This window comes from Brienomyrus brachyistius, chromosome 21, assembly GCF_023856365.1.
Source record: "Brienomyrus brachyistius isolate T26 chromosome 21, BBRACH_0.4, whole genome shotgun sequence".
Classification (NCBI taxonomy): Eukaryota; Metazoa; Chordata; class Actinopteri; order Osteoglossiformes; family Mormyridae; genus Brienomyrus; species Brienomyrus brachyistius.
In genome coordinates, this window is record NC_064553.1 from 9,655,661 (window position 1) to 9,671,000 (window position 15,340).

The following is a 15,340-nucleotide window of genomic DNA, read 5'->3' on the forward strand; positions in this document are numbered from 1 at the left end:
ACAGTGACAAGAGACACGTCCGTGTGTCACTGCCTTGTTCGGCCGCATGAAAGAGATCTCTTTCCACGGATGTTTTCTTTTCTTGTGGCTCGGCAAGAGTGGTGGAGGGCTGCCGTGATGCCCAACCCTCCACTTTGCCTTATCTGACAGCTCCAGCCAGATGCGGCGGGGAACGTTTGACGGCGGGGGCAGCTCGAAGTACTTTTTTCCGTCGCTGCTCGTCCTAGCCGCCCTCGCACCCGCGCATGCTTTTTTTTTCCATTTTTTTAACGCATATCTGAAATGCAGCTGCCTGCCGTGAAAATCCGCGCCCCCACCCTGTATTTGTATAGCGTAAAAATGTGCAACTAGTGAAAACAGAAGTCTAGGTCACTGGTCGGTTACACCTATATTGGCATTCGTGGACGTGGAGACACACACACACACACACACACACACACACACACACACGTTGCACGGCTCACAATGCCCGGTGTTGCATCTGGCCATTTCTGTGCAGAAGCTCGGCAAAGGTGTGGAAACAAATTCCGTTAGCAGTTTGGCTTCCTCTGTGTCTACTCATAATTTGGGGTGGAAACACGTGAAAGGCCGTGAGAGCGGCTCCAGGCGTAATCTGACATATTCACGCCAGATATACCAGGTGCTGCATTTGCACTGTGCTGGATGGGTATTTGACACGAGGTGTTTATGTGCACGCAGTACGATGTTAAACGTCTTTGTTTTGTCTCACGGACAATTCTCCTTGGCGCCGTCTTTGCCAGCAGGTGAAAGACATCCCAGTACGATGCAGCGAACTGTCAACCTTTTGCAGTTCCATAATTGCCCAGATATGGAATAAATGTTCGAAGGTGGTGATGCTTTTATTGTAATTTTTTGGCTATGCAGTAACCACATGAGTGGGGGATATACTCATTCATATACGGTGTTTCTCCTTTTGTTGTGGTGTTTTTGGTCAGTGCCAGTGTAAGGTCAATTGTAAACAGCCTCAGATCTGTCGACTTTGATAATACTCATTGCATCACAACACTGTCAGAAAAAAAGAGTAGCGATATGTACCTCTGCTTGTCATTGGGACCTGGAGGGTCTGCCAGTTGTACCCTTAGCTGTAGGTAAAGGTACTTTTTAAGGTACACAAATTGACTCTGAGGAACATTTTTGTAGCATTGGGGGGACATTAATGTTGTTAGTACCTTGGGAATGTTCCACAGAGTCCATTTCTGTACCTTAAAAGGTACATACATGTAGGGCCGCCAACTCTCGCGCATCTGGTGTGATGCTCACACTGTGAGACTCACGCTCCCACAAGAAATCTTATGACAAATCTATATTATTCCATTAAAATGCTAAAATTAGCTACATCAAAAGTGTTGGGGCAGTCTGCGAGCGCTACAGACTATTTACAAGGTAATAAAACTGTCACATACATATACATGTGTGTGCAGACTTATATTTAAATGAAAATCTCATGCCAGCCAGCTGTTGGCAAGCCTGGGTACATTTACCTACAGCTAGGTTACAATTGGTAGGCCCTTGAGGGTAAAGGGCCAGTGACAAGTAATTGTACCCCCCAAAGGTACAAATTGGTACTTTTTTCTGACAGTGTATAGCCAGCCACAGTACAGGCTGATAAGACAAAACATCTGACAATTCAATGGAAACTCTCTGATGGAGCTTTTATTGGGGAACATGATTGAGACACAGAAGCATCTTCCTTTCACTTTTATACAAATGGCATCAGACAAAAATGCGGCAACGTTAATCTCTGCACACACGGCCCACATCTGTTTATACCAGCATGACATCGATGGGTCACTATGTATACATCAGAATATGTAATAAGGATGCTTCACTGCACTAATTTATTTCAGTATTGCTATTAAAATACTCAGGAGTGGTAGCTATTTTAAGTTAGGTCAGTGAATAATGATTGAATGCAGATTTTGTGTTACACACTTGGACATTTTATCCTTATTAGCCAATCTCATAGTTACTCACTGTTTGGCACCCTAAACAATGCATTTTGCCTATATGGGAAAGTAGACATAAATTTTCTATTTTCTAATGTTGCATGATGTAGTGTAAACTAATCAGCAACTCAAGACTTAAAGAATGGGGAGAACGTGAAAACATTACACACACACTGATTTATGCCCACACGTCAACTTAGCTGCACTAAAAGCCGCCCAGACCTTAATTACGAAACTTAACCTAGTGGGGAAAAAAAGCGCAAAACCGACTCCAGATCGGTACCTAGCAGCCAACGCATCCCCTTCTCTCCAGTGCGCAGGCGGAAGTGATTCTGAGCTGCGTTCGTGGATCCCACGTGCCAACCGGATGCGGAAGACCTGTTGTTATGGTAACTGTACAAGTTTACCATGGACGATTCCGCGTGATATTATTAACGGGCAGGTTATTTCTGATTTACTTCAGGATGGAAGAGACGTGTGCCGCAGAAAATACTTACATCATCAGGCCAAATTACCAGCACAAGTGAGACGTCATATTTATGTAACCCAGTCTTTATGCAACAAGTTATTATTTTGCTAACGGAATTAGCGGTGCAATTTTTTGCACTGATAATACTGTAATTTTAATTTAATATACCATGGGAACGGTAAACGAAGGTGCATTGCCTAGATAAAGTGAGCTTAAGTCAGTTGTCTTTAACTGGTGGCAGGTTTAAAGGCGGCTTGGTGAAGGAGTGCATCCGGCAAGTGCTGAAGGAGGAGCTGGCAGGGCAGCGGTACGCCGAAGGCAGCGAGCCGCAGCTGTGCGCTTCCGTGGCGGACTGCATCAGGAAGAGGCTCCAGGGTGGGAAACGGCAAAGGACGGGGGGCACATTGTAAAATCCGTACACACTGAACTCAATTGATAGTAAATCGGAGACATCCAACCTTAAGCATATTGATTTCTGTGAGGCGGATGGGGGACAAGCTGGACCGGATGGCTTACATGGTATTACGGTAATAGCGAATATCTAGGCGGTGTGAGTGCTTTAATAGTATGCTGCTCGGTGGGGGTGACAGGGCTGCGTGACCTTAAAGCTCCCGATGGCAATTTACATAGCTGGAACAATTCAGGTAGATGGTTTCAACTATTTAAGTTGCTAATGTTAGAATTTTGCACTTAGAAAACGTACCCGGGTTGTAGTACTGCTTGCTGTGCAGTTTTAGCTGAAGAAGCAGAAGGATAGATTTCCGGGACGTTGCATCATTAGCGGAGGGTCAGGGTGCTGCTCTCAGCGTGTGGCTCCCGGAAGCCTGGGGGAGAGGTGAGATGTTTGCTATCTCCCACCATCTCCTATGAAAACGACCAAACCAGACAGAGGTGGAATGTCTGTAAACATCATATAGATAACAGCAGTTTGCTTTGATTTCAGTGGTAATATTAAATAACATTTCTCTACAGATATGGGGTTTGACCGATATAAGTTTGTGGTGCAAGTAGCAATAGGGGAGCAGAGAGGCCAGGGAATCAAGTGAGTGATCCGAGACTAAACTCCGTTCATTTTGATCAAGTTCTGCACCATGAAATATCATTGAAATATTTACCACTCTTCTCTGCAGCTACACTTAGCATAAAGTTTTATCTGAATAAGCACGTGAAGTATATTGTTTACTGGTAATTCAGCTCAATAGTTAACTGAAACGCCTTAGGTTGAGTGTCATTCTCACAGGTACAATAAAGTTTCCCTCCTGAGGGTTTAAACGTCTTATTGAGTGACTGGTGGATGCCTCACTTTAACTCCAGGATGGGTGCCCGCTGCTTTTGGGACGCCGACACCGACGGCTACGCCCAGGACATCTACATGAATGTAAGCTGATGTGTGGTCGCACAAGCCTTGCCTGGTTTCTTTGTGTTTCCTGTACTTAATGGTTAGATTCATCAGTGTTTTTTTTTGTCCCTCGGCCCAGGACAGCCTTTTCTGTGTGGCTGCTGCCTTTGGATGCTTCTATTACTGAAGAGGGACCGGCTGCATATTCGGGAGACAGACTGGCTCCCTGTAGGACAAAGACAGCATATCCTGTATGGACTGAGTGATCCATGTTGAGCAATTTAAATTTGTACACAGATCGGGCTCTTCTGGCCCAGCTTGTAGACACCATCATTAGTTCTAATAATCTAGGACAGTGTTTGCCAATCCGGTCCTTCGGGACCCACAGCCAGTCCAGGTTTTTGCTCCCTCCCAGCTCCCTGTCAGCCTATCCCAGAGGACCGGAGTGGAAGCACTGGTCTAAGTAGCAGTGCAGGTAGAACAGGGCCCATGAGTTCCTTTGGGCCTGTTGGGTTTATGCCAAATATAGCACCTTGTCTGGTTGTGCCAGGCAAGAACATTCTGCACTATGTATAAAAGCTGCAAATGTTAGCATTCAGTGATACTTTATAACTTCCTTTATTGAAAAAAATATTTTGGGCTAGTAGTTTTTTTCTTTGGGTTTTATATAGAGGCCCATATAGAGTGAACCTAGGAGGAGATTGTTCCCTCTTAAATTTCCTAATAGTAATAACACTGATGATAAATAATAATAATAATAATAGTACTGAAAATGTACTGCAGAAATTATAATCTTAGTTTTTCTGGGAAGTGAATAAAAGTCTAAACATCACCAAGTGTCCTGCTTTCAAATCCCAAGAGAGGCTTTTGAATGTGGTACTTAACGCATGTTTCTTGAGTAAAAAAATTCAGTGGATATCTTGGAGAGTCTTAATTATCTTGTGATCTGAATTAATGGTATTGTTACACGTAATTCCTTTCTTTGTATCATGTGATATTCCATTAATAGTTGTAGCCCAATAATACTTTTGTTATTCTCATATTGTCGAATTTTTAAACTCGGCCAATTAAGTGATCACTTTAAACTTGGAATTAAGGTGAAGTAAGGTTTTTAGAATTATGGCATCTGTTTCTGCTACTGTGTGGGGAACTAGGAGTAACGCAGCACATGAGAACGCCGAGTGCCTTTGATATGGAGGCGTTTGTTACACGTCTTTGCAACCAGCATGGAAATTGCAGTTTTTTTTTTTTTAAGTTTTTTTTATAAAAATTTTTTTTTGAAGTTCTGATCATTTGCTGTGTACGCGTTTTTGGAAAAATAAAACAAAAGCAGGAGGTCTTAAGTGCATATTTGTTGTTTGAGAAAATGGCAGAATATATATATATATATATATATATTATGAACAACAAGGCATGGTGGCCAAGGTTACTGGTGTTTTACTTTGTGCACTTGGTAGAAAATAAGGTGGCGACTGTCTTCATTTTTCCTCATCTGATGCCCCCCCATTATACTCTTACCCCCGTGTACCCCTCCCCAGAAAAGATGATAACCCAGTTTGCATTGATTTACCTATCGTTAATTATTTAAAATATGCTGGTAATTATGTGGTGTCCTAAAGTGAAAGTTGTGTCTTCTTTATGTCTTGGGTTGGGGGTGGGTGTTGTATGGCATTGGTTGTTTTAAGTGTGTCAGGACGTCTAATAAATATATCTGAGCTCTTTATGGTGTATATGGCAGTTTAGCCCTGGCCCGTTGTTAATTTCAGAACAATGTGTAATGTGTCACTACTTATTTTGACACCTATTTCAGTCATACCTAAGTAGCTTTAAACAAATCATAGGAAGGACACCTTTAACAAAATGTATTCATTTAATTTCTATTTTTAATTTCCTTTCAGTGCCACAGCTACAGTGTCGTGACACAAACCACAAAAAGCGACATTTCCCACTTTTAATTAAGCTGTTCCTCATGCAGGCTGAATGATTAATGTTCTCCATAACCAATTAGGGAAATAACCACTTTTCATGCGGCAAACGCAGCAATCCAAGGTTTAACTCCACAAAAGGCTTCCTGGCCTGTGAGCCAGGGCGGTGTCCTCTCTCGCCACCTGTCCCCCTTTTCTATTGTTTTAAAGTAATTCTCGTCACAATGTATTTCTGCGCAAAATGGCGGAAGGCCATTTCGGTGTGGCATGTTGGCAAATGGGTTACTTCTGCGCCTCCAGATTGGGACTGGAACAGGAGTCGAAGTTTATTTGGCATGTTTTGGAGGTTTCCTTTTGAAGCCAGATACAAAAGATCTCTCTCGGTAGTTCGAGTATGGACAGCTAATGTCCAGACAGCTCATGTGGTTAAGCCTGTATCTCTGGGACCTAGTTTCACTATTACCCACGATTACATGTCTGGCAGAAAGCGGCCTTCCCTCACAATCGCCCGATGATGCTTTTTGGCTGCAGCGTTCATAAATCAACTCTGGTTTCGCTTTATTTTAGCTACACTGTCTGCATTTTGACATTCTTTCTGTATGCCTTTGAACTTTTATCAAAAAGCAAATTACTTTTCTGATACAGTGAAAAACATTTATAAATCTTTTTTTTTTTTTTTTTTTTTTTTTTGTACGGAGTAGTTGTCCTAAAAAGCTTCATCTCTTGTATGAAAGATAAATTGACAGCTTTTTTGTTTATAAATTTGTCAACTTAGATTTAGATGTACAAGAATGAAACGGAAAAAAAAGTAAGCTAAACACAAAAACTGTAAAGGCTAAAATGTGCGCAAGAAGTGTTTTTATTTGCGAATGTTCACTGTGTTCAGTCCTCAAGGCAAATGGATCTTCTGAGTTGACCTTGTCCAGATGAGCTCCAACACAACAAGCCTGAAATGAATCATGCATTTTTTTTATAAGCCAGATTCACTTATTTTCTGTACTTTCTGAGTGCATTTTCAGTGTACAGTAGCTGTGTAGTTTAAAAGGTAAAGTTACAATAGTATTTAAATTACAATAGTTGCTATGCTTCAGCTACTTCTTAGGCTGGTTCTTAAACATTATACAACGAAATGCTACCGTTCCAGGACAAACGTTGCTCTAGGCTGATTAGTAAGTTAAGTTTTCCTGTGTTTTAAGGCACCTTTTCATGTGGACTGTCTGTACTTTGCTTATGCATTATTATTCTATGTTAGCATCGGGAACAACAAATAAAAACAGCAAAAGGCAATGAGATGCCCTACTGGGGCCATGCAAGTCAGCTTCCCCTGTTAGTCAGCTTGCAAACATCATCTGGTACACGGCCAGGAAATGATTCATTCTGCCCATTAATAATTCTTTGTGTTTAAGTGGCTTAAAACCATCACACATTTCGCAGGCTTAGCCCAACATGAAAAGATCAAGCTGTCTTCAATTTAGTCCATGCTGTTCCACGTCTGAAACCCTGTGTGTGCCGTAGCTTCAAGCCACAAAGCTTTAATGGAAACGTACAGGCAGTAATCCTGCTGTAATTAACAGAGAAAACAAATTAGCTGATAATGCAGAGGCAAGAACTCGTCAGCGGGTTGGAAGTTTTGTCTAATCTAAATGAGTTGTTTGGTAACTAGAACAGTTAAGGAAAAAAGGTTGTTTATCCTACACGAAATGTCGCTGTCAAGCCTTGTTTTGCCTGGCGGAGCGATGCGATCTGTACTTTTAAAATTCATTTTAATGCAGGGAAAATTTTAGAGCATGCACGTATGGAAATATGACGGATGGGTTATACACAGTCTTTAAATCATTAATAACATGTCCTTTGTGGAAAAGCCTGACGGAGATTAAATCTTGATTGCAGAAAAAAAATATTCGCCGGTCTAAAAAGTCATGTTATAGCATTTTTTAGCAAACTAACTAAAATATTTTATACTAGACTTAATCCAAGCATTGATAAACAAATCTTAAATACAAGTTTTAGATTGATTAATTTTAGTGAAGAACTTCAGGTATGCATATGGTTTTGTGTTGTAAAAACTCTGCCCTAGTCATTTGCACTTTCTATGTGGTCCCTCAGGAATATGCTGTGATATACCTGCATGTGGATTGTATAACAATAAAGCTCATTTGACTTAACGAGGAATAGTGGACCTTGTAACAAGGCCCCTGTTGATTCAGGCTAACCGAGACAGATTAGTGTGGGCAAAAATCAAATTAGTGCCCTCTAGTGGCCATCAAGAGGGCAAAACAGAATGGGAAAAATACTTGAAGCGGTGGTTTATTAAAATGATAAGGAGTGTGGAAGGGTGATTCGCACTGTGTGAGAACAGGCAGGCCACACCTTGTTAGCCATCATCCTCTGAGGTTAACAGTTGCTGAGATGGTCCAGGAAGAAGGGATGTGGGTTTGGTTAATGCACTCTTGAGGTCAGAATGGAAACGCCTTTAGCGTTCAGAGTGACACGCATGCATGCGATTTATATTGCGTGTCAAGCTTTTAGTGAGATGTCAACGGTATTACTCTATGGGGATTTGAGCGTGGTAAGCATCAATAACAGCGATCAACAAACGTTTTTTGGCATCTGAATCAAAATAGGTCAGAATTGTTTGTGCTAAAGTCACATATCTAATCATAATTTCCCTACCATGCCAGGATTTTTGGGTGACACACAATTAAACTTTTGCATATTTGCAGTGTTTATGCACGATGGAAGTAACTCCTCTAGACGGAAAAGGCATATGACTTTCTGCTGTACTTGGCATGAGGGACATTCCTCTTACGTGTCCAGCAGAAGTCAGTAGGCATGCTGGGATTCCACTTGCCCTGATAATAATCTTTTTACAAATCCGAGAGACAGGACCCTATCTCGACACGTCGAAATGTTTAACAGCCTGTAAACTCCAGCAAAACAGACTACTTTGTGCCCTTCTGTAAAGTCTTAAAAATGTTCACAAGTAGAGTTTTTTTTTCTACTTGTGAACATTAATATGTACATTCTTAACATGGACTTTTGCTAACAATATAGCCGGAGGATGACGTCACTCGAAAACTATGAGTGATAGGAAAATCCTGGGTGCAGTGTGAAAAGTACACGAGAAACCCCTTATTCATTTTGTTGATCAGCGTAATTAGAATAAAAAAAAAATGACTTAATTCAAATTGTCCGTATATTGATTTATACATTTCACAAGAGGTTGTTCACTGTCTTTTCAGTACATCTGGAGGAACACAGAATGCAGAGAGAGACTTTAAACAGCTGCAAAAATGTCTCCACACACTCCAGTTAATAAGCGCAGGTTTAACTGGATTAGTCAGTGTATTTATGATCACGCCTGAATCACTTTTTATAAAAAATATATAGACATATATAAATAAATATGAATATTTATAAATATAAATATATGTAAATAAAAGGTAGCAATGACATTGTATGTCCAGATGAGGTGCTGTTGAGCTATAATTGAACAACATTCCTTTTTCTTCTCATCCTAAAATACTTAGTGAGCTAAATGGACCAATATTTTTTTCTGCTAGGATCATTATACTGTGGCTTGACATTATTGCTTTCCTGATGTTTGATGTTTCTGGTGGGGGGGGTGTTGTTTGTGGATGGCAATGAATTGAAGGAGGGGATGTAATAGCAGATGCTGTGCTGGTGAAATCTAGAAAGATCATTAATCACCTAGTCAATGTCCCATGACTGCGGTTGGATGGCAGTATGGGAACAACGTTTCCGATCAGGACAACAGGAGAGGACAGCTGTACTTTCACTGACTCTTTGATGTTCGTATAAGGTATCACAGTTATTGCAGCCTATATACCAATTTTAAGAGATGTACTTGGGTGTGATGTGTCCCAGTGTCATATATATGCATAGCATAGCATAAGTACTGCACCCAGAAGATAGCGGAGCGTGCAATAACACATTGGGATAGAGGTTTATAAGTTCATGCGAGGTGTACTTACCAATCCTATGAGATGGAACAGTGTCTGGCAGAGGGTAACCTCAAAACAGGGATGAGGAGGACAACAGAGTGTGACGACAGAGACCAGAGTGAAAAAAACTCTTTTTTTAAACCAGGAAGTCATGGATGTCAAAATAAGATTAGATTCAACTTTATTGTCATTGTGCTGAGTACAGGTGCAGTGCCATTTAAACGCGGTTTGCACCTAACCAAGTGCAAACAGAATATATACAAGTATAACAAATGCAATAGATTATAAATATAAATTATGGTTGTTTGCAAAATATGCGTGAGGTAGTCAGTAGTACAGAGTGCAGACAGGAAATGAAGTGAGAACGATTGTGCTGGGAAATATGATAAGACGCAAGTGCGTTCAGGAGATATACAAGGTGCAGAAGGAGCAAGTCAGTCGAGATGCCAGGTTGTGGGTGGAGATGGGAGGGGAGGAGGATCGGCGCCGCAAAGTACCTTTGAGCAGAGTGACAGCTGTGTGGAAGAAGGTTTTCTTCAGCCTGCTGCTGGGAGGCTCCTGGGGAAGAGTGTCAGTCATTTACTGTCGTGTGATTTGCAAATTTCTGAATTACTAATTGATACTTTATATTATATTGACCACAGAGACCCTGCACAGGACTAGTGGAAATGAAAAATTCATGGATGGATATTTTATGTATAAAGAAGTGGAGTCTTTATAGTAATCCTTATAATACTTCTTGTGTTTATAATGACAAATATATTACCTGTGTTTTTTGCCCCAACTGTGAACGCAACATACTGTATATGAATAGAATATAATTTTTAATTAATTATTCAAAACCTATGAATAAGTAGTACAGATGGCTTTGGAAACACATTTGGAAGCTAAAGCAGATGCGTAGACCATAACACCATGGCCTAGGTTCAGAATGGTAGCTTTAAATTTAGCTCACTGAAAGAGATGTTTATTTTACATTCAGCTGCCGTTAATTATGAACTTTCCAGCCAAGAGTCCGAGACACTGTCTCTTGCACTGAATCTTCTTCTCCATGTCTTTTTGTCACGCTGTTGTCGCACATTAACACTCACCTGGTGAAGAGCATATGGGACTGTGGATTAAGTGATGGAATAAAGAACAACTTGTTAAGATAAATAATAAACAAGTCTCAGAGGTATATTCAGAGTACTCTGCTCTTCCCAAACAGCGGCATAAATAGTTTTTTCTTCTTCAAATGTGAAACATGTTACTTTCAAAATGAAAGTACAATGATTTGATTAGATTAGAGACACATGCAGGATTTCAGATTTACCTAGAAACCAAAGGAAGATCAGGTTTCTTAATCTAATAGTTTATTTTTGGGTGGTTTTTCTTTCTGATGAGTTTTTCCTTATCATTTGCACTCAAAACGAACTTTCAGATGATGCAGGAAAAGAAGATCTTTGCGATGTTTTCTTCGGTCTTATGCCGTTATCTTTAAAACAGAAGCCTAATATAGCTTAAGGAGACAGAGGGCTGCGTATGAACGATAAAGATGTGTACTTTAAGAACAAACAAGTAAAACCCACACTTAAGGAAAACTAAGTGCCACGCTAAGAGATAATTGTTAGGAGAATGGGATTTGGAGACAAGAACTTAATTCTGCACAGAAGTAACTCTTTTGCTAATCCTTTGCGATGGTGAGATTCTTTTATGTCACTTCAGAGAGTGTTATCGAGCATATCTGAAGCTGCGTGTTAATGTGACTTATTTCATGTGAAAAAGGATTTACATTAAAGCAACGTCTCTCATCTCAGTCCTTGGGGACTCCCAGACAGTCCGCATTTTCGGTCCCTCTCGGCCTCCAGCACAACCAAACAATCAAGAGCACGTAATGCTTGGTACAGGTGTGCTAGGAGCCGGGAGGGAGCAAAAATGTGAACTCTCCGGGGATCCCAAAGGAATGGGTTGAGAAGCCAAAACATCCATCCATGTTCCAATCACCTGTCCTAGGTCTCAGGTTGTGTTAAAGCAAGTTATGTTTTTGGGTATCTATCTATATCCATAATGACTTGTTCGGCACAGAGTACATGCAGGACTGGTGCCAGCACCAGGAACACTGGGGCACAGGTGACCCCAGTATATCTAATGGCACATGCTCATATATTTTTAGATTGACTAAGACACCATATACACAAAGGGAGAACATGTGCAGTGCAGAGATACAAAGCTGGGGGCGGGGTTTGTGCTTCCCGTCCTTGGGGAAACGAGACTGTAAAGCTACCTAATGAGCCAACATGGCGCCTAGTTCTTGATGCATTTTTATGTAATGTATAAATGCCGCACTGTCTGCTACAGTGATACAGGATTTATATACATTGGCTACAAAAGCTTAAGTTGAATCGAAAGGGATGACAGGAAGGATCAATAAAACAAGGACAGGATGACGGCAAAAAGGACATGAAAACGAAAAATTCAATTTGTGCCAACAAATGTGATTACCGAATTGCTGCTAAACGAATTGTGATATTTGACAGACAATGCATATTGTTAATGTATTTAACTACCACCAAGAAATGATCAAAACATTTCTAAAAATGCTCAGTTTTCAGTCACCTGTAGCAGCTGTATTGTTCAAGGTTAGAAACATCTGTTCTGTTCGTGATTTAGATTAGATGAACTCCGAAGAACAATTTACGATTGTACAAATGTCCAGAAGGTGGGCAGCTGCAGAGAAGAAGCGTTTTGCATGACCTCTAGGTGGCTGTGAGAGGTTTGGTCGTGACCACAAAACCACATTGTAACAAAATCCAGACGGGCGCAATGATAGGTGATGGATTTTTCCACACTGTTGAAATTCCCTGTGAGCAAATATCCTCAAGAAGAGAGATGATGTTAACGTCAGCAGATCCATTTGATTAATAAAACAAGTCATGTGCAATAGTCAGTTGGGGAAGTGCCTTAGGCATCCAAATACCTAAATGTGAGTTCGGCGAATGACAGGCAACTTAACAAAAGCAGATTAGACAGTCACTGGAGACTCACATAGGTAAACCTCTGGCCTAAGGTGAAAAAGTGAGGTATCACTGTAGAGAAAGATGTGAGGGGCCTTCAGAGATCCATTATCCTGACAGCAGCAATGAAGCATGTCTTGTGGCAGAATTCTTGAATTGAAATGATTTTGATCAATGGGTTTGATGTTGTAGCCTAACCATGCAAATATAGTCCAAATTGAATCTGATTGGCCAATAGTTGATTATAACAAAACGTTACTGCTTCCTGCAGTGCCCCCTGCAGTTTGCTTTCATCATATTCACGTGGCATGCATTTTGACCTTCCTGGCACTATACACAGTAACCAAATCCTGAAAGTATTATGAAACAACGGGACATTTCATTAAATTCAAATTCAAACCTCTCGAACGTTGCTCTTGGCAGGCGGCGGCAGTAGTTTTCCAAAAAACTGAAAAAGCAGAATGAAGACCCTTAAAATAACTTTTCTTTTTGAAGCTTGTCATATTTTATCACTGGCATTTAGAAGCTGGAGCGCGTTTCCGGCTCGTAGACGAGGCTGGTGGCAACAACTGATTAGAAAAGCAGAGATGAGATTTTGGCCCAATAGAAGAGCAAATTGATGAAGCGAGGTACGAAGAATGAGTCATTGACACAATTAGCAATAGAGGGGTGGAAAGAGGGAGAAAATCTGCTTTATGTCTCATATTACAGTTCAGCTGTTATATTTAAATCAGCTCCAGATTCTATAACCACAGAGAAATAAAAAGGCAGGTTTTGTTTACCTGCTAAAACTTCACTAATATGGCAGCAGCTCTGCGCAGATCAGGCTGCCGTGCTGATTGGGTGCTCTAGCGCTTTGACTTACTGACCTGGCATCAAGATGATGGTTTGGCTCGGCTACTTTACTGCTGTGTACCTGCAGCCTCTTGGAGGACCGCCAGGTGGGGGCGCCATTGGGGACCTTGCTCTCTGCCAGCAGTCTCCTCACTATACGGGCCAGCTCGTTAGGCTCGGAGCGCCCCCTACGGAGCATCGGCTGCAATCACAATGAAACATCTTTTATTTGACAGTAAGAACTGGGCTCCTCAAATTTCCTTCAGATTTTCTGATATATAAAATCTCAGTGCCTCGAGACATTTATTCTGTTGTATATTGATACATGCCACTAATCCACAGCCAAATCCCATCCAGCATGACCCAAGGGCTTGTGTTTGGCTTTCTGACGTCCTTGGGGGACATTTGGGGTCTGGCTTTGTGTGGGAAGTCTGGAACGACTGAAATGCTATGCTAAATGGAAAGCACAAATTCTAAGTATTTTGCTGGTAATAGAGTTTAACTGTTTAAACATAGAATTCTCACGCAGGACATAGGCATCTCCAGTGAATTTATATCTTGTTTGAACACGATGTTCTTCAGTAGTCCCAGTTAGCAGTTGTTCCTCCACAGCAGGGCTCACACAGAAGGCTTTAAGCTAGTTCAGTAGCTACATGACAGCTCTCAGTAGTTTTCCGATAATCATTTCTTCCCCAAAAACCTGACAGAAACTTCTGTGGCAATACAAAGCTATTCTATTCATTATAAGACTATTGTACTCCACATTAAGAGATATAGGAAAGATGTTGTACCACAATTTCTGGATCCTTGGACTTTGTCTTCATCTCTTATACACAATATATCAAAACTTGGAATGGGTACAAATAATTTTAAGCTTGTCCAGTTTTGGGATGTTTGTTGTATTCCACAGTTTTCCTAATGTTTCTATGCATGTGTCAATCGAATACGAATATATTTTTGGCAGGTATGATTGGCACTGTGATAATTCACACCTAGTATTTTCATACTGCATATGCTGATTAATTTAGCAGGGGTAATGTGTGGCTCAGTGGGTTTGGACGCAGTATGATCTGAAGGTTGCTGGTTCACATCCCATGGTCCGCAGTGTGATGTCACCATCGGGCCCCTGACCCCTAATCCCCCAGCCTGACCCTGATTTCTGAACGGTATGTTGCTTTTTAATAAAAGCATCTCCTAAATGAATGCAATGCAGTGTCACTACTGACATTTTTTGCAGTATTATTAAAAAGTACATATTCAATCTATTAAACAAGATTTCCAGTTGAGATGTGGGATATTTCAGCATTTATGGTCATGTTAACAGATGTTTTAAGACTTACACACATTCTGACATTGACAGTCAAGAATCTTCAAAATTTACAATAAGATCGAAAAGCAAGATACAAACCACTTTACTGGTTAAAAAAATAGCAACGACAAGAACAGTAATTAACCAGAATAATACATTTTTTGCATTTCACATTGGTGGATGTCCAGGGCATGATGGTGTAATTTCTGAAATATGAAATGAAAATGAAAATATCACGACACACGATAAACAGGTAATTTTTTACATCACATCATATACATTAAGCTTAGACCCATAGTTGTATGTCAAATTGGTAAAATATTACAGGAATGATTGTTTTTGCTTTTCTTCTCTGTTTTCCTCCACGCACTGGGTTGTGGTAATGGACCTCCTTTTTAAAGCATCATTTTTTTATTTACGCGACTCTACCTTTGGATGTCACGTGACAGCAGCTGAAATTCTGCCCTCTCATCTCCAGACATGGTCTACTATCCACTGCCATTATCACTAATTACAATAGATCAGATCAATAGATTTTG

At 40.7% G+C, this 15,340-nt stretch overlaps 1 protein-coding gene across 2 annotated transcripts; it reads left to right on the plus strand.

Annotated features, from left to right (window-relative positions):
- The first annotated feature begins 2,322 nt into the window (after positions 1 to 2,322).
- Positions 2,323 to 4,607, plus strand: dynlt2b (dynein light chain Tctex-type 2B). 2 transcript variants are annotated; one of them, XM_048990035.1, is made up of 5 exons: positions 2,327 to 2,490; positions 2,678 to 2,811; positions 3,409 to 3,478; positions 3,751 to 3,814; positions 3,915 to 4,607. In XM_048990035.1, exons 1-5 carry the CDS (start codon positions 2,354 to 2,356, stop codon positions 3,960 to 3,962), a joined length of 453 nt encoding a protein of 150 aa, XP_048845992.1. In that variant the 5' UTR covers positions 2,327 to 2,353; the 3' UTR covers positions 3,963 to 4,607. The 2 variants fall into 2 exon arrangements, with proteins under 2 accessions (XP_048845993.1, XP_048845992.1); XM_048990036.1 differs by lacking the exon at positions 3,915 to 4,607 and having other exon boundaries at positions 2,323 to 2,490; positions 3,677 to 3,815.
- The last annotated feature ends 10,733 nt before the right edge of the window (positions 4,608 to 15,340 follow it).